General features: G+C 35.3%; 1 protein-coding gene across 12 annotated transcripts in view; it reads left to right on the top strand.

The window, feature by feature from the left end:
- The window catches only part of LOC145693344 (divergent protein kinase domain 2A), a 140,912-nt gene that overhangs the window by 15,570 nt on the left and 105,470 nt on the right, over nt 1-19,872 (top strand). For 6 of the 12 annotated variants that reach the window (XR_014132747.1, XM_081769246.1, XM_081769241.1 and 3 more), the window contains exon 2: nt 14,478-14,583. The exons of 3 other annotated variants lie outside the window; for them this stretch is intronic. Coding sequence is in view for 5 of the 9 variants with exons in the window: in XM_081769241.1 (XP_081625367.1) it covers nt 14,478-14,583 (106 nt within the window). In the remaining 4 variants the exon portion in view is untranslated. Of the gene's footprint in view, nt 1-14,477; nt 14,584-19,872 lie in introns of those variants that run through there. 3 more of the 12 variants (XM_081769244.1, XM_081769245.1, XM_081769251.1) reach the window with 2 other exon arrangements.

Raw genomic sequence — 19,872 nt, 5'->3', positions numbered from 1 at the left:
GAAGAAGTAAGTGGCTTAGTATAATCGTGGCGATTTCTCAACAAATTATGCTTTACAACCATGATGATTGAAAGCAATGACTTTTCGAAATCATGGATGCAATTTGTGACATTATTCTTGAAAATTGCAGTTTTTCAGCCAGTGGTGGATATAGCCCGGGGCCGGAGGGCCTAGGCCACCCCAGTTTTTGAGCGACAAAAATAATTTAAGCTATTATTTATATAAAGTGTCTAGTAAACTCACGATATACTTATTATAGTCTGAGGTCTGGCTGCACCCCGCTTTCTCAGTTTTTATCTTCTCGGCAAAACTTCTGTCAGAGATTCTGGGCATTTCTTTGAAACGCGTCGGTAGTATAATTCAGAATGGCTTGGGTATGCTCAAGTTCTCGGAAAATGTCAGGAGAATAAGAGTGACGGCATTAAGAGAAGTCTTCTTCCAATTTGATCGTAATGCTGATCAATTTGGCTCACGAATAGTAACCATAGATGAAATATGGTTGTACCGCTATGATCCTGATTCGAAACAACAGTCAATGGAGTAGTAACACTCATTTCTCCATCGCCCCAAGAACTTCAAGACACAGAAGTAGGTTGAGAAACTGTAACATTCTTCTGGGATAAGTATGGTGTGGTACTCATAGACTACCTCCGCAACGGTCAGATATTTAATCCAGAATCTCTACATTACTTACAAAACGGAAAGAAAAATTCAAAGTTCAACGCCGCGGAAAATGAAAAGAAAGGAATTCTGTTCCTTCAGGAGAATACACCTGTTCATCAAGCCCCTGCGAACACAACTGGCATTGCATAATCTAGGATTTCAATGTTTAGATCATCACTCTTATTCCGCAGATTTAGCTCCGTCTAATTATTTCGTGTACTTATTTCCCAAACTTAAATAACACTTGAAAGGACGCCACTTTAGATCTGATAGGGGTAGTGCTACGAACAGTGGTGCAAGGAAATCTTCAGATTTTTTAACTTTTCTGAAAAAACTGGAGCACTGTACAAGGTAATATATTGACTCTTGGGGGAAGTGTAGAAGTAAAACTTCACCATTCCACGTGCACTCCTTCTGGGTTGAGCTACGAATATTTCAGCAGGTCCTAGTCAATGTGGTAGACGTCACGTCAGTACTTTGAAACAAAATAAGTAAGGGACCACTAGTATAAACCAATTACTAACTAAAGATCAGCACTCTGACATTACGTTTTATTGGGAATCAATTTCATTGCATAAATTTATTATCATCATTTGCAGGAAGGAAAAACACAACTCTTTTTATCCTCTTCAAAAATTAAGCACTGGTAGTTGCAACTAAGGTGTTATAAGCACATCCTCTGAAAATTGAAAGCCGAGAATAATGTTTCAGAAAAAAGAAGTATAGAACGTTTAAATAAAGCAAAATATAAAACTGAAAACTTCAAACCTGGATCAATACAAACAAGTTACGTAACTGGTTTTGCCTTTATTTTGTTTCCAATCGAAGTTGATCCAATGAGAAGAAAACAAGTCGACCAAATCTACTATTGTTCGCTAGGCACAATAAGTAAAAATCAAAAGAAAGAAGTATAACTAAAATTTACCTCAAAAGGCGCTAAATTAGAAAACAGAAATATGTGTGCATACCCAGACGCTCAAAGAAGAAAGCTTGAGGACTAATCTGTCACATAGTAAATGCATGGAAAGTAGACTACAATTTGACAATGAGATTGGTTATGATAATGATATAAAATACTACATGTAGAATATTTAAAGATTGTAGGAGTCTGGGAGAGCAGAAGTTGCTACTAGGGGGGCGCTCGCCCCTCCCCCCTCTCTGACGTCGTCACTGCACGTAAGGTAGTAATTTTATACCATATACAGTGTTTTGCGCTATCCTCGTGGAGTAAACTTTACAGTGCACCTAACTGCGTATCAATAAGTCGGACCGCTTTAGTAGAGTAGGGCAGAATAGAGTAAGGTAGGGTAGGATCCGGTTAGCTTAAGGTTAGGAAGTTTGAATATATTTTGTTAAAGTTATTAGAATAATTCTCGTCCCTGCGTAAGGATACGGTACCAACTGGAGCGGGCATTGTAAAGTTAACCCAACTTAAGTAAATGCATGTGAAAGATGACTACGTATATTAGATTCTATTTTCCGCAGGCGGAATATTTCTAGTGTGAAATCACTAGAAGTGCTATTGGAACTTGAATTGGAGTGATGCTTTGTGGCATCACAAATGTTTTTCACAATTATTATAACAAGAGAAACACGACGGTACAGAAATTTTCGCGATCTGATTTTCGGAACTTCAGATAATCGCTTCTCAAATGTCAGTGAAATTACCGTAATTATTTCAAGTTCCGAAAATCTTATCGATTTTTTTATGCGATTGGTTCTTCTCCCCAAAAAAATAATAACTATGAAAATACATTTTTGATACCAGAATCCCTTTCAAATGAAAGTAGAACTAAAAGCACTCAAAAATTGCAAGTATCTCAAGTTCTGAAAGTCGGATTTTTTTTTTTTTTTTTTTTTTTCATTGTGCTCCTCACATCGAAAAGCTATATTTTATGTTTATAAGTGGTGCGTAAAACAGCCTGAGATCATTACAAGTGCTGTAGGAACTCATACTACTACGAAACCCACGTATTTTCACAACCACTAGCTGAACCTGTGCTCTTTACATAGCGCATCATTCATATATGAGCATGAATATTTCCTTGTTATTCCTCACATCTGTACATGTCCCTTTGCAGACACAAGTGAAAGAAGTCTTGGTAAAAATCGGCAAGAGATACCGTAAAGAGGAGATTTTTTTCGATTACTTTTTCAATAACTCATACCGTTTGCAAGATTTGAGCCTACTTCCGGTTTCAGTTTTTAATTCATGTATGATCTGTGTTTTCTTTCTTCTTGCATGCAATATGTAATAAGCAAACACAAACTAAGTAACTCTATGGCCTATGGAACCTGGAGGTTCAATGCCGCGTTCACGAAAGCTCTCCACTGACTTCTATCCATAGCCAATTGGATCCAGTTTCTACTTTGTATTCCCATTTCTGCGAGATCCATCGTAATATTGTCCTCCTATCTGCGCCAAGGTCTTCCTAATGGTCGTTTTCCGGCTGGTCTTCCAGTTAAGGTTTTGAAAGTGTTCGTTCTTTCTTCCATCCTGGCTACATGACCTGCCCACCTGAGCCTCCTAGATTTGATGATCCTAACAATCTTGGATAAACTGTATACATTATGTAGTTCCTCGTTATGAAGATTCCGCCTTCCGTATTCCCGTTTCTCTTGGGTCCGAATATTCGTCTCAGGATCTTGTTCTCAAATACTTTCAATCTAAGTTCTTCGTTCCGAGTAAGAGACCATATTTCGCAACCACACAGAACAACAGGCATGATTATCGTTGTATACATTTGAAAATAAGCTAATACATTACACATACAATCAATTATAATGTTAGTGATATATGTAATAGGTAGGATATGATGCTTTATTTATTTTTATTTTTTTTTTTTTAATTTCAACATTTCCAGTGTACCCGTAAAAATGTAATAAATAAATAATGGCCATGTTTTTTTTAAATATTGAGTTAGAACTGGACAGTCTACGCAAAATTTGCAATCGATCAGTGAAAACGTCATCTTTCTAGAGCATGTAGTTTCCGAGATCTCACCGTCGAAATGATTTGCCACAAACATATAAACGTCCACAAACTTATAGTTTAAAAAACTCCAGAGATGGCAGCACAATTCATTTGCATGTATTTCGGAGAAGGCTTATTAAAATGCAAAGGCTTCGAACAATAATTTAAAAGGATAAACTTTGTGGAAAAGATCTCTTTAAGTAATTTATTTAAAGTACACCTTTTTAAAAATATTTGTCTTTGTTATAAACGTGAAATCACAAATAACCGTAAATCAAAGGTTTGACAGCTAAAGTTATAGGTTGGAGTTCAGTCGTTCTTAATTGCTATTTTAGCATTTTAATAGATAGATTGCTTGCGTTTATACCCACCTTTGCTGGTGCGCCTGCACCCTTCCTATGGACCCCCGCGCGAACCTACCAGCTTCGCCCTGCTGTGACATGATTACATAGCAATCGTAGTTGTTAGTGCCCACCTAGCCCAGTGTGGTTTGTGTTTCTTGGACTATGGTTTTATTGCGTATGTCTAGACGCTGTATTTATATTCAAATTGTGAGGGAATTGTTAATTTTTTAACAGTTATTTACAGTGACATCCTTGAACTTCATCTATCCTAAGTCTATTGTTGTCATGTTACCCAATGCAAATCTTTTGGAGAACAATAAGGAAATCAGTGAAAGATTTATAGTTTTTCAACAATTATTTTAATTTTAAATAATGTACCTAAATTTGACCTGCGACGTAAAAAATATTTTTGATGCTGTACAGCTTAAAAGTAAAAGCTCCAAAGAATTATGATTATCTGCAATTCCGGAAGTCGGGTCACAAAATTTTGTTCTTCTTTTGTGTTCATCTCATCGAGATTTATAATAGTTGTAAAAAATATTTGTGATGCCACAACGCTTTACTCCAAGCGGAACACGTGTCATTTCGAAAATCCACGTGTTTTCACTACTCTCGCTAACGCGTATGATGCGCCTGTTCCCTTTGGACGCACTCCCGCGTGGACTCGCCCTGACTGGATTGCATAGATTCGTGCTTTATACCCATCACCCCTTCTTCTTTAACCTAAATGCATAATATTTTAATACTGAACTTAAAAAAACAAATGTCACGCAAAGGGAATCCGTGAAGCCCCATCCACGATTCGTGGGATGCACTTTGCAACATTGACACTCGCTTATTTCGATTTCTAAAAAGACGGAAGTAGACACTTTTGTAGAAAGATGTAATTCTATATAGTACAGACTACGCATTAGATCCCCTATTACATTCAGGATTCAAATCCCACGGTCACCCGCACTGACTGAAGATTTTATTAGTTTCCCTCAAAACACGCCAAACATAGGAATAGTACCTAAAATTCAGGAGCCAGAAATACAGAATAACTTTATTAAATGGGTGTTTTTTAAATTAAAAAGAAAATTATTTTGGGTTGAAGAAATATAATGTTAGAAAGGTTTTTCTTCTTTCTTTTTTTTTAAAATCCCATTTCCAGTTACCAGTTTGGTTTCTTACAATATATTTTACGATTAAAAGAATTTTGTAGCATACGGTAATTTACTTTACGTCACATACTTCACCAGATAAGTAAGAAGAATTCGGGAGTATCCAAATCTGATTACCGGCAGTGTTAAGTAGATCAAGGAAATCTTGAGTAATTACCTTTTTTATGTAATGCGTTTTCGATTTGTAATTAATTGACACTTGGAGAAACACATTTTATTATTTATTTATAGTAATGCGCGTGTATGTATTACAAAAAGGAAGGAAATATAGTTGCGTTGCTTTTTATTCCAGACTAGGTGAATTACCTGTTCTTTACACGGGGAAGGTTAAGTTTATGGAAAATATTTGAACCACTTGTTGCACTTGGGATATGCATATTAATGAAAGTGTAATACTAAAAGTCCGATAAGATATTCTATTTTAGGCATCCGTGTTGAACTTCCTTCCTCTTTAGTTACATGATAAAATGCCAGTACTAGGTTCAAAAATCCATTTCAAATCGTTCCATCGTTTCCCTGTGGCACGATCACAAACAACAGGCACCGTCGATTTAAATGTGAAGAAAAGACTTATAGAAAATGCCTACTTTTCCGCTCAAAACCGAAATTTTCAAAACTGGGGAGAGACGTGTCCCCTTATGTGTAGTGAGGAGTTTATATATCGAATTTCATCTTCCTAATTTAACGGGCTCTAGTGATACTGTATCTTTTACTTACTAAAATTTTGAACCCTCTCTATTCCCCTTAGGATACGACCATGAATCAAACTAATTTAAAAATTCATTTCAAACTGCTTAACCCAGGGCGCAAAATTTCTGGTCGCAAGTCGCCATTGGCGACTAGAAATTTAGAGCTGGCAACCAATGTTCAGTAGGAATGGTTTTTGCGTAAACTCAAAGGGCTGCGTAGTTCCTGTTTCGCGTCATTAAGTGAGAGGAAACACGGAATGTGAAGTTTTTCTTTGTCAAACCAAAAGTCGTTGGGCGGAGGGAGGCTCATAATTTGTACGTGAGAGATACTGGCCACGCATCATTTTTCGATTGGCGAGTGCGTCTGACTTTGAAATTTTGTACCCCGGTTTAACCGTTTTCCCGTGACGTATCACAAACTACAGGCAACATCGCTTTCAGTGTGAAGAAAACTTATAGATCACACCCCACCCCCCGTTTTTTTTTTTTTTTTTTTTTTAACTGGGATTCTCAAAAATGCTGGAACGCGGATCTATTTATTTTTAATGAGAAGTTTTCTTTAACAACTTTCATCTTCTTAACTTGATAGGATCTGAAATACTTAAATTTTCGCATTAACTTTGGTCCTCCACTTCCACTTTTAGAATACCAAGGGGTACGTGATAACTATATCCAAATATTCATTTCAGTTGGTTTTAAAATTAGTTTCAATTACTCTATTGCAACCTGAAATGGTGGAAATGTACTCGTACTTCCGATTTCAGTATTTATTACCATAGAGCAAAATCGGTAAAATATAATGAGTAGGGCTCGGATTTTATGTGCTAAATAAAACTGTAAAATATTTATTTTGTATGTGCTAAAAATGAAAAAAATATTTGCTAAAAATTAACAAAAAATAACAAGGAAAAGTGAGGAGCGCCCTTGGGAAAGCGCCCAATGAAAAAAAAAAATAAATACTGGTACTCCTATTCATCAGATGGCGAATTCCATAGACATTGCAGTGAATAACTAACGTCTTTTCCAAGCTGTCCATCGTAAAGCCATGGTTATTGTCACGGAATAATGCCTTATATTGAGAAAAGGTACGTTCTACATCACACGATTTCAAAAGGCATATTTTGAAAAGCGCAAATTTTGGAAGGGCCCCTAACGTATTTGAAGGGGCCATATCGCATACAAAATAATATTCACACCAACATCTTAACTTGTGTTTTGGCCTTTCCTTACCTCAGATATTATACATGGGGTTTTATAGCCAATGTTTTTCTGAAACAAATCCTTAAATTCTTTTTCTTACGACTTCAGCTTTGGAAGCAGAATGAACATTCAGCTTTTCTTTAATGCACTCTACTTTTTTTACTCGAATACTCAATAAATCTCCCGTATTTCTAGTTTCTTTATAGAGTGAGTCAAGAAACCGAAAGTGGCCGATCTGAAAGCCAAGTCACATTTTAAGCTACTGTCACTTACTAAAAGGATGAAGTATCGTCTGGGTTTAGTTTAGTTACTACAGATACGAATGCTTCAAAGTGATCCGCTAATATAGTACTGCATTAAGCCAGCTATGCCACCGCGTGATGACCAGTGTTGGAGGAAGTGAAAGATCGGGATTTGTTTCTTTGAGAAGCTCAATCCTAGTTTGCGGTTTTACGAAAATGTTTCCCCATTTGACACTAACTTGTCCACTTTAGAATAAAGGGTTCAGATTTTTTTCACACAATCAATATAGGGCGTGTGCGATACATGTCACGTGAATCATGTTAAGGTAGCAGCATATGGAAAGGAGCACCATCAGTCAGAAAAATCAAAACATTTTCACACCACACCATTCAGTCACAAAATGTGCAAAGATTCATCGAACAGCCTAGCAATTGTCACGCGATTCGCAACTAAAAGTTCTTTAAAGACTAGCAGTGCTGTGCCTACGATTGCTACCCCTTCACCTACGGTCACTCGTCCTCTCCTCAGTTATGGCTTCAAAGTACAAAGCGCTCCTTTATAAGCTCTTTGTTTGGCAGAAGCTGTCCCAGCGCTAAAAAGCAGAATTTATGACGACGCTGTTTCTACAGGTGAAAAATTGCTTGTAAATGCGATGGATATGTTTATGTAGCGTATTCTTTTCCCTATGTTAATTTCTTTCGAGCGAAAGAAGAAAAGGACGTTGTGAAATTTAGAATAAAAAAACGGAAAATTATTAAAAATATGTATTTATAACAAAAATGTCCAAAATATTTATTTACATAACTTTTTTTCAGAAAATATGTATTTTTATGTGAAATAAAATTTGTAATTTACACTTCCAGCCTCGCTGCTGAACGGGACGTTAAATTTAAAATCACCTCACCTCACCTCTTAATTGGGATAATAAACTTTGTTTTGGGCATGTACGTGTTTGAAAAAAAATGTGTTTTTACATAAAAATCCGGGCCTTAATAATGAGTAATTCTGATGAGAATTCTGGGTCTCGAAAATAAGTTTTATATCTACCTTCATCCTTCTATTGAAACATCATCCCTCTATTGAAACGTGAAATAGTGGAAATATATTATTTCCAATTGCAGCGCTGATCACCGTAGTAAAAAAAAAAAAAACTGCAATAGCGAGAACAGCTTTTAACATGGATTCAGCCGAAAAAATAGTTTACATCTCAGACGTTATTCGTCTATTCCAACCGGAAATGGTAGAAATCTAATATTACTTCCAGTTTCTCATAGTTTTTCAAGTATTGTTTCTCATAGAGGGAAGGTGGAAATCACCAAGCGATTTTTTACAATAGGAATTCAGTATCTGAAAAATAGATTTTATCTACCGATACCGTAAGGAGTAAGAAAAACTTCCTGTTTCAGCATTAATTTCTATATAGTAATATTTGTGAGAGACAGCAATAAACTGCTTTTGATATGGATTCAGAGTCAGATGAACAGGTTTCATCTCCCACATAGTCTCTCTGTTACAGCTGGAGGTTGTAGATCTGTTCCAATATTGAATTCACATAGTGTGGAAGACTACCATAGTTACAAAATCGTTTGCTGTAATTTGTTTTCGTTAAAATGCATATCATAAAAGGAGAGTGGGGTTCAAAATATACAGCAAAACATTTATCTCAGAAGCTACGTAAGTTAGATCAAACTCGGTAAATGAAAAAGTTGACACTAGTCCCAGGGCTTTCGAAAATTTCGATTTTAAGGATGATAAGAAAATCAATATGTACATTATTTTAATTTCCTGTATTCATAAAATAATAGCGGTGTCTGTGAACAAAAAACTTCAGATCCAAATTGAAAGTGACTATGTTTGTGACTCTTAATCTTTTGAACCACCCAACCGATTTCGATCAAATTTTCAACATAGATGACGTTCGTGCCTGGGATGGATTTTACCATTTCACTTTGACGGAACAACGTAGGGATTGGAAAGGAAGGGGGAGATATGCAAAAATCTATAAATATAAAAATGACCATGTTCGTGAGTTAATAACCCTTGGACCACCCGACTATCTCGATCAAACTTTCAACATAGATAAAGTTCGGACCTCGGATGTTTTCATCATTTTACTTTGACGGCACAATGTGGGGGAGGGGAAAGAGGGGACATATATGTAAAAAAAAATAAAATAAAATAAAAGTGACTGTCTTTCTGACTTCATCACGCTTAAACCACCGAACCGATCTTAATCAAATTATCAACATAGATGAGGTTCGTACCTGGTAGTCTGGCAGCCAGTCCGTAAGATTTGCAGAGTACCTTGCATCTTGGGGTGACCAAGGTGACCATATATCTATGTTTACATGTTGGTTTATAGATCAAGATCATTAGACTGTCTGCTTGTGTTAAAGATCTTTACATAAGATAACACCAAGGTGTTTTGATAAATTGAGCCAGGAGAGAAAGTTGCTTTTACCTATCTAATAAACTAACCAATCTTTGATTCTAGTTAGTTTCCTGATAATTGAACTCTCTAGTACAGAGTTTTCGTGAAGTGTTATGCCATTTCCGAGGTCAAAGATGCAGTCTTTAAAATAAAGGAATGGAGAGTCAGAGTAGAGAGAGTACTGGCTTATATGCACAGCTCCCCAAGAATTTAAAGTGAATGTTGTTAAGAGAAAGTATAGGACGAATAAGCGGAAATTGTCTTCGTGCCCTCTCCATCAATAATTGGTGAAGATGAGTCAATTTATTATCTCTACAAGGACTAACTAAAGGCTTCAGTTGTATTCTTTCTAATCCCATAATCCAAATATAGAGAAATTAAGTTGAAAATAAATTATAAATCTTAGCCTAAAATACCTCATGTTTTCTTTACTCTAAAGATATTTGAATCTGCAATAATCACCCCTAGACGTTATTAGAACAAAGCCGGAAGGTTAATTAGTTTTCAGATCTGTGAAGATCAGTATCTGCACATCTACATCCTTTATTGGAAGAATATCATCTTCGAAGATATAATTGTGAAGGTCTGCAGCTTCAGGATTGCATTCATTGTCCAGAAAAATAATCTAAACACAATTAGTGGATATATCATTTTATCATTTCTTATATGATAGGCAAAATGCAAATTTTAATGTACCATTGCTTTCTATTGTAACTACACTTCGCATGTTAAAAAAAAATGTTAATAAGTTTCAAGAAACCAAGTGAACATAATTTTACCTGAGACCATTTACAGTGCAGATGGAAAGGATTATTATTTTATTTTAAAGAAGGAAATCGGCTAGAATGGCTTGTACAGTTTAGCCGTTCAACTAGTAATGCTAAAATCCTTCTAAATGTAAGTGACGATAACTAGATATAGATCCAGCTTAGAACTATACATAAGTAAGGCGAATGCTAAATAAGTAACTACGGCCTCTCGAGAAATTGAGTAAACGTTACTAGGCTCACCTACATGCGTCTACGTTTCATAAAAGGGCATATATATATATATATATATATAGAAATAAATGCAGAGATCTTATTAAACGCTTGCAGGGACATGGGTTTAGAAGTAAATGCAGAGAAAACTAAATACATGGAAGTGCGTCGGGACCGTAATACGGCAAATTGTGGAGGCGTTAAAATATTAAATAATACTTTTGATAAAGTGGATACTTTCAAATATTTAGGATCAATATTAACAGACGAAAATCATATTCACGAAGAAATTAAATGTCGACTAAAAGCAGGGAATTCGTGTTACTATTCGGTTCAAAATCTCTTGTCGTCGCGAATTCTGTCGAGGAATTTGAAGCTTAAAATATATAAAACGATAATCATGCCTGTTGTTCTGTATGGTTGTGAAACATGGTCGCTTACTCTGAGGGAAGAACATGGACTGAAAGTATTTGAGAACAGGATCCTGAGAAGAATATTCGGACCCAAGAGGAACGAGAATGGGGAATGGCGGAAGCTTCATAACGAGGAACTACATAGTTTATACGGTTTACCCAACATTGTTAGGGTCGTTAAGTCTAGGAGGCTTAGGTGGGCAGGTCATGTAGCTAGAATGGAAGAAAGTAGAAACGCTTTCAAAGTCTTGACTGGTAGACCCATAGGAAAACGACCATTAGGAAGACCTAGGCGCAGATGGGAGGACAATATTAAGATGGATCTCGCAGAGATAGGAATACAAAGTAGAAACTGGATGCAATTAGCTAAGGATAGAAGTCAGTGGAGAGCTTTTGTGAACGCGGCACTGAACCTGCGGGTTCCATAGGCCATAGAGTTAGTTAGTTAGTTAGTTATATATATTAATCCAGTCAGGAAAGTTCATTGTCTATTAGCGTTGCAATATAACAATTTACATTATTGTTTTGGAAGTAAATCTGATCCATATACTGTAATAGCATATATCGGAGGCAAGTCACTGAAATCGAATTGTAATTTCAGGGTTACTATTAGTTTTTCTCTACTCAACTACCACCACTATGGTCACTTTCTTGTGTTCGTTAGTTCTTCAGCCTTCATTACTCAATAGCTCCTGGCTGCTATTTTCCATAGGTAACAAGCTTATTTGCAGGCATTAGATGAGTTTTGTGTGCGCGCCTGTAAAACAGAACTAGGATAAATTTCTGTTGTAAGTGTAAGGGTGTTTGATTAGGATTTAGATTTCTGGACTTTCGGCACCTAAGGCCACTTAACCCTTCACGTTTTGAGGGATGATGTCCCTCGGCGAGCACACAATCCGGGGAAAGGGAAGGAAGAAAGGATGGGTCAAGGAATGAAGCGGCCTGGGACCTACAAGTTAGGTACCACCCCGGCATTTGCCTGGTGTGAATGAGGAAAACCTCATTCAGGGTGGCTGGCCTGAAAAAAGCCTTTTACACTTTTTCGACCGAATGCCCCCACCGGGAATCGTGTAAGGGTGTTTGAATGTGGTGGGAGTGAAAGAAGCGTTAGAAGAAATCACGGAAAACTTTACGTGCTTATTATATTAAACGGAGCAGATGCTACTAAATGTTTGCCAATAAAAGTCTTATCTTATCAAATGCATGATTATTATCGACCATGAAATATTGACAATGTAGCTGTGAAATAATTGTTAAAGATAGGCTAAATAAAGCTACGCGATCTAGCATTTGCTATTAGTACATCTCATATTCATACCTTTCCGTATCCTTGGATATACATGTAAAGGAAGAAAAAGATGCCCCATACATTGTCTTAGGAACATCAATTAGAACAGTATTCCACGACAGTTTCTCCCGTAAAGGTAAGAGATAAGAATGCCTTCTTCGTGGTCAGTAGCAATTAAATGTGAGTTGTGAATGTGTTATGAAAAGCATACTAGACCGAAAAAGATCAATCTCCTTTGAAGTCCGTGAACACGGCACTGTGTAGACGAAAAATGATGCTCAGTTGTTCGTGGAATTGTCGCAGCATTGATTCTCTGAACACTTCCCATAAAGCCAAATATTTGAGCTTGTTCATATAGCAGTTGGACTGTCTGACTTCGAGGGAGAAAAATCAACTTGATGTTCTTTTTCGCCAAGAAAGTTATCAATACTTTACTTTAAAATGAAGACATCCTAAGCGCTACAGCAAGCAAGCTGCTCTCTTTCTTCTTTCTTTCTTTCTTCGCGTATTTCTGTCTAGCTTCTTCGGTAAGGAAACTTTCCCACCGAAACCATGCCCGAAAGCTTCTTATCTCCTACCAGAGTATAAATATAATTTGAACTGAAGTTTCCTGCAGCAAAAGGGGGTGAGTTATTATCATTAATAGGGAGCATGTAGATTATTAAAATGCCGACGTTGTTACACCCGAGGTGGCCCCACCCATTTATTTTAAGCCCGTGACTTGGAATTGAAGCTATGTTACAATGTAGCGTACAGCCTTTAACATTCCCAATCAGTTAAAAGCTGGCAAAATATTGACCGTATGGGTGTGCTTACTAGATGTGGCAACAACCAAGTGCTTTCAAGGACATGAAGTCATCAGGAGCCAACGACAGTCGTGTCGCCTCTCTTCTGATTAAGACGGTAGTGCTTCGTGGTTGGAGTATGGTTCGCACAGCGACACAACTTTACATGTAGTTCTTTCGGCTGCTGTTTCTCATTTTCCATCTTGTTCATTTTGCCGGAAGTGGCTTATCAATAAAGAGGTTAAAGTGTATAATACCATGATTGCCTATATTATCCATACATCTAATAGTGTGTGATATACATTTTTTTTCCAAAAAATGTTTTATCGTAGATTCAAAGTTTTTGTAATGCAAGGTAGTTTTCTTTCGTAAGTCGGAAGTAATATTTCTGGGTACACAAAGCAATGAGGTGAAAGGACAAAGAAGAGAAGGAAATTAGTCAAATTAAATTGTCATTCAATAACATGTGAATATGGGTATACGAACATTTTTGTTTAAAAAATTATACCAATACATGCAAAACCAGTCTACAGTATATGGAAGGGTAATGATAATTTGTACTGACGATATTTTTTATGGTAATATTTCTATTTAGACGCTTGTTATAAATTGAGAACATTATTTAACTATAATTCTAAACAACAATTATGCTTCAAAATAATGGAGTTGAAACTTTCGGTCACTTTGGGGAAAAAAGCTTATAATTTTAATTATCATTGAAAAGCACATCTCTTATCTCATTACAGTGAAGCACGTTAATTTTTCGACAAGAATTATCTGTTCAACTCGGAAATATAGTGGCTTCTACTGGTAGAATTTGAAGCTTTCAAATGCCAATCTTAAGCGTAATGCTGTCAAATAATAGTGCCTTTTGAAACATCTCTTATTGGCTGATTGTAAAATAAATACAGCAATGTAAATGAGCAAGTTAAATTTCTCGAAGATCCAGCTTAGTTTCTGCTGTTTACTAAATTCTCTTTCACTATATACATGTGTGTCTTACTTTAAAAATATATTACATGTAGTGTAGATGTTCCTTTTCTGTTGTATCAGTATGCTGTATATAGATTGCTTAATTTCTTCTGTGTCTTTGTGAAAACATCATAGATGTCTCATGTGAACTTACGAAACGAACCACTCCGTGTCACCGGTATTTATTTATTTATTTAAATGAATATTCAATGTACTAATATTTATCTTGTTTTAATCTATCACAGTTGTGTTTGTGTTCAGTGCGTTTTATAATGTGTATTGCAGTCTTATGGTATCTACAACAAAAAGTGTTCTGCATGTCTATATTTCAGATAGGCGTTCAGAATGGGAGATTTCTGCAGTATGCTGGATTTTTGTTGCTATGAGACTTCTAGAACATCAGAACAAAACGAAAAACATGTCAGGCATGTCTTCCAGGTGTTTATCGCTCCCATGTTTTAGAGTTTGACATCTTGTAGATGTTGGTAGTATTTAAGAAATGGTAATAGGGAACATGTTTGGTAGTATTTATATGTGCATGTTGTGGAAATTTTTGGAATGTTTTTAAAGAAATATATAACAAACTAACAAGTATTTTTTTGTATACCAGTATGAAGCTGGTGTGGTGTATAAATAACTTCCAAAAAACCGTTCTGATCAATATATATATGTATATATATAGAGTCGGTCTTGTATTTCGAATTCTGAAGAAATCATCTCAAGAAAGTTTTAAACTGAATGGTAAAATTAATAATTGAAATAATTAAAAAGAGTTAAACAACGATAATACAGAAGTAGTACCAATGAAAGTTGACAAAACTATCTACACAAACAATAAGATTCATCGCCAGAGTAAATGTTTGCAATAAAAATCAAGTATTCCGAACTCACGATTTAAATATGACGATTCCGTGCAGTATTTCAGAAAACCCTGGGCTTTTGTATCAAGTACATGTATTGGAACGAATATATCTAAATAATTAATATTTTTCTGACCAGAGTATGTACTTAACAAAGAATTTGCAATTTAACAATGAATCCTCCCTTGGAAAGCTTAAGCACTTTTTAGACGTTTCGGAACTCAGCTGGTTCCTTCCTCACTGGCAAGGTGAAAGGGATTAAAACGGATAGGAGATAAAAGGTGTAAAACAAGGAATACATACCACTAAATAAATAAATGTAATGTAAAGAGTCGATCCTGAGCAAAGCGAAGTACAAAAAGAGTGGACTGAATTAAAGAAAGCGCGGTGTCTATGTTACGTCAATATTGCCAGATTCAAAGTAGGCATCAAAGGTAGGTTCCCAAGTTCTATCAATGTTGCCAGTATCAAGATTCAATGCAGGTTTGTATTTATAAATAAAGAATGATTTTTTAATCTCCCGCTGTTTTTTTGTTTTTGCTGAACCTATCACCTTAACCTGTTTTATATTATGTATATGTTGTTTTAAATGAAGCGCCAAACCCGACATGCCCTCTTCTTGTGACTTTTTTGATTTTCTAACATGTTCCTTAATTCGAGTGTTAACATTGTGTTTCGTTTGGCCTAAATATGAGGAATCACATTCGCATTGAACGCAGTAAATGCCTGACTTATTTAGTAGATCAACAAAATAACTTTTGAATTCGGTGAGATGATTTTGTAGACTTTTTGGGGAATACTTGAAGCATATATGTTATGCTTTGCAAGAATACGTTGAATTTTTGTCGATGATTGTGTAAAATAAGGAATTCCTATCCTAGTTTTTGCTTCTTTGGAAGTGACTGTTTTGGAGGCTTGCAACGATCGACGTGTTTGATTAAACCACTTTTGTAAAATACACAACTTATAACCGTTTCCTTGTCGTATTTTGTTTAAAAAACTGTATTTCGCCATTAGGATCTTATTGACGCTCACAAATTAATAATGCTCTGCGAAAGAAATTCTTCCAAATATTGGCCTTGTACAATGGCGGATGAGCTGACGGTTGATGTATGTAAGTAGTACCTGCATTAGGTTTTCGATATACCTTTGTTATAAATTTGTTGTGTAATCGGGTAATCAGCAAGTCTAAAAATGGAAGACAATTATCAGATTCATGTTCAAGGGTGAACTTCAGCCTAGGATGCTGATTGTTGAATTGTTCAAATATTTGTACAAGTGTATTTTCGTCACGTACAAGTAGCAGAATGTCATCAGCATAACGGTAATATCTAATATATTTAAATGTATCCTGCTGTAAAATAGAAGTTTCAATCTAATTTAAAGCAATATTGGAGAAAAATTGAGGATACATCGACTTTTTACATTACATTTATTTATTTAGGGGTATTTTATTCCTTGTTTTACACCTTTTATCTGCTATCCGTTTTAATCCCTTTCACCTTGCCAGTGAGGAAGGAACCAGCTGTGAGTTCCGAAATGTCTAAAAAGTGCTTAGGCTTTCCAAGGTAGGATTCATTGGCAAGTAGCCAATTCTTTGTTAATTTAAATCATCATCTCATGCGCCCATATAATTATAGAGAATGTACTTCTTTATTAAAATTAAATTTAAATTAATTCGTAACAGTTTCCACAACGTAACGTTGTCTTCCTCAGACGTTAATTCGCATTTCATATTGATGTAGGTAATAGAAACATCATAATATTAAATTATTGGTTCGCAACTCCAACTAAGTATAGGCTTAAGTGTAGGTTCGAAATTAAGTCCAGTTCTATCTGAAATGGTAATGAATAGGTGGGAACAGAAGGTGATAAAAGGAGGAGGAAAAACCTAATATTGTATTGCAAGTATGTAAATGACTGTTTAGAAATATGGAAAGGAACAAGAAGACAATTAGAAAAGTTTGTAAAAGGCATTGAAGATGAAGAGAAACCGATTAGCCTGGAAACAGCAGTAAAAAAATAAATAAATAAATAAATAAAAATAAAAAAATAATTTAAAAAAACAATAAATTACCTGAACATGACAATAGAAAAAAAGAAGGAAAGTTGCATACAAAATGGTATAACAAAGAATGTGCGGCAGGGATTTACTGTCATAAAAGAAGTGAGTAGATAATAGCACGAAAAAGAACTTCGTAAGAAATATGGAGAAGAGAATAGTAGAAATAGATAGTGAAGAAAAGTAAAAGAAAAAAGACTTAAGAGAGTTTCACAGTCTTCTAGAGAAAAATTGTTATAACATAAAGAATATAAAGAAAAGTAGAATCAAAGAGGATAGAAGGAAAAGACAGAAAAGAGACAAAGGAAGAAAAGAGAAAATGACATGGAATAGAAAGCATTGGGGAAAAGACAAGATACTAAAGAACTTATTAAAAAAAGGAGGTGTGAACACATACAGAAAAGGAGGGAGTAGAATTCTAGAAGTGATTAAGAAAATGAATGAGAAGAAGGACATAAAAGAAGACGAAGGAGTAGTGTATGAAGTGAAATGTAAGAAATGTAATATGATATATTTGGTCTAGGAATTAATTCGTGCGGTTTTTAATAAAAATTGAAGCTTTATTTCAAAAACAAAGTAAATGAATACGTTAACAAAAATATTGTCCATCGCTAGCCACTACTTTCTCCAATCTTTCAGGCAATTTATGGATTCCGTGTCGAAAGAATTCCTCATCTTTTGACGCAATCTAATCAAAGATCCATTTTTCGATATTTTCTGAAGAAGTGAACCGCTGTCCAATCAAATCGTTATTCATGCAATCGATCAAGTAGTAGTCAGACGGAGCAGTGTCTGGTGAATATGGCGGGTGGAGTAACACTTTCCATCCGACATTTTCCAAATAGGTTTTGACCGGTTTTGCGACATGTGGTCGAGCGTTAACATCTTGATAAATAAGTTTATTATGCCTGTTATTCCATTCTGGTCGTTTTCAGGCCAGAGCTTGCTTCAAACGCATTAATTGTTGTCGATAGCGGTGTCCATTAATAGTTTCACCAAGTTTCAGAAGTTCATAGTACACCACACGTTTCAAATCCCACCATATATACAGCATAACCTTTGCACAATGAATATCTCGTTTCGGTTGTGAAGGACCTGGTTCACCTTGCTTCACCCAGGCCTTTTTTCGTTCAGGATTCTCGTAATGAATCCAATTCTCATCACCAGTTACAATTCGATGCAAAAATCCCTTCCTTTTCTGTCTTTGAAGCAGCAATTCGCAAACGGTTTTTCTTCTTTCAACGTCTTTCTTTTCAATTCATGTGAAACCCAATAAGACATCTTTTGAATCATTCCTATGGCTTTGAAACGTTTGGAAACTGTTGTTTGCTCAACTCCAAATGCTTCTGCAAGTTCGTCCTGCGTTTGACACGAATCCTGATCAAGCAATGCTCTCAATTCTTCATCTTCAAATTCTTTTGGCTGTCCAAATTACTTTTGGTCTTCCAAGCTGAAATCACCACTTTTAAACCGTGCAAACCACTTCTGACACGTTCGCTCAGCTAGAGCATGGTCACCAAACACTTCCACTAAAATATGATGACTTGCGGTAGCACTTTTCTTCATGTTAAAGCAATGAAGAATAACTCCCCGCAAAAACACTTTATCAGGCACAAAATGCGCCATTTTCAGTTGAAGAAAAAATGTTGTTGTTTCCGCTTCAAGCAACTGACATATACTAAACAAGATGCTCAATGACAGTAGTTTTCAACGCATGTTTGAATCAACGAAGCTATGGGACAATAAGCTAGTTACGCCATCTTTTGTAAAACCGCACGAATTAATTCCTAGACCAAATATATTGGAGAAACAGGAAAAAAGCTTAAAGAAAGAATAAAACAACATAAGGATGACGTGAGACTTAAAAGGGAGAATAAGGCGATATATATATATATATATATATATATATATATATATATATCTAAAACAGGAATGAGATAGATTGGCTAGAGGTACAAGTTTTAGTAAAGGAGAATAGAACATTAATAAGAAAAAAGAAAGAAGCGAGAAGGATTAAGAGAGAAAGATTAATGAATTAGACAACTGGACTTTCCATAATTCATGAATTATGGAAATGGTTGTTAGAAAGAATTGAACAATAAAAAAACATGGAATGGAGAGGAAACGTCAAATTTAATTGATATTTGGGAAGAAGAAGAAGAAAGAAAAAAGGATAATGATAGTGATATATATATTGATAAAAACAGTTATAGTATAAAAAAATAAAAATGAAACTGTAAATTATAACAATATCTTATTGTTACATATTATAAATTTAAAATTATGTAAAAAGCAACAATTGGGGTTGCGTATCAATAATTTAATATTATGATGTGTCTATTACCTACATTAATATGAACATACATATGCGAATTAACGTCTGAGGAAGATAACGTTACGTTATGGAAACTGTTACGAATTAACTTAAATTTAATTTTAATAAAGAAGTACATATTCTGGTCAGATAAAGTAACAAAAGTAATTAATTATTCAAGTAATAATTCCAAAATCAACATGAAGGAATATATCATATATAGTGGATCATTTATCCTAATACGTCCTTGTAACTTTTAAACTAATAAGTTAAAACCACCGAAATTTTACACCATGTAAATGTAAAGAGGGATTCATTGATACTCCGTGATTCCATCAGGTTTACAGTATTGTCAGGTTAACATAAAGTTGTATATATATATTTCAAATACCACTGCATCAGGTTATTACACATTTCAGCTCCACATGTTAAACGGAAATTTACAATACAACGTTCGGTATTCAATGCAGCAAACTGATACTACAATATCA

The sequence above is a fragment of the Thermobia domestica genome, chromosome 8, assembly GCF_964235325.1.
Source record: "Thermobia domestica chromosome 8, izTheDome1.hap1.1, whole genome shotgun sequence".
Classification (NCBI taxonomy): domain Eukaryota; kingdom Metazoa; phylum Arthropoda; class Insecta; order Zygentoma; family Lepismatidae; genus Thermobia; species Thermobia domestica.
Note: the sequence above shows the minus strand (reverse complement) of the source record. Positions and strands in the feature narration are given on the sequence as shown.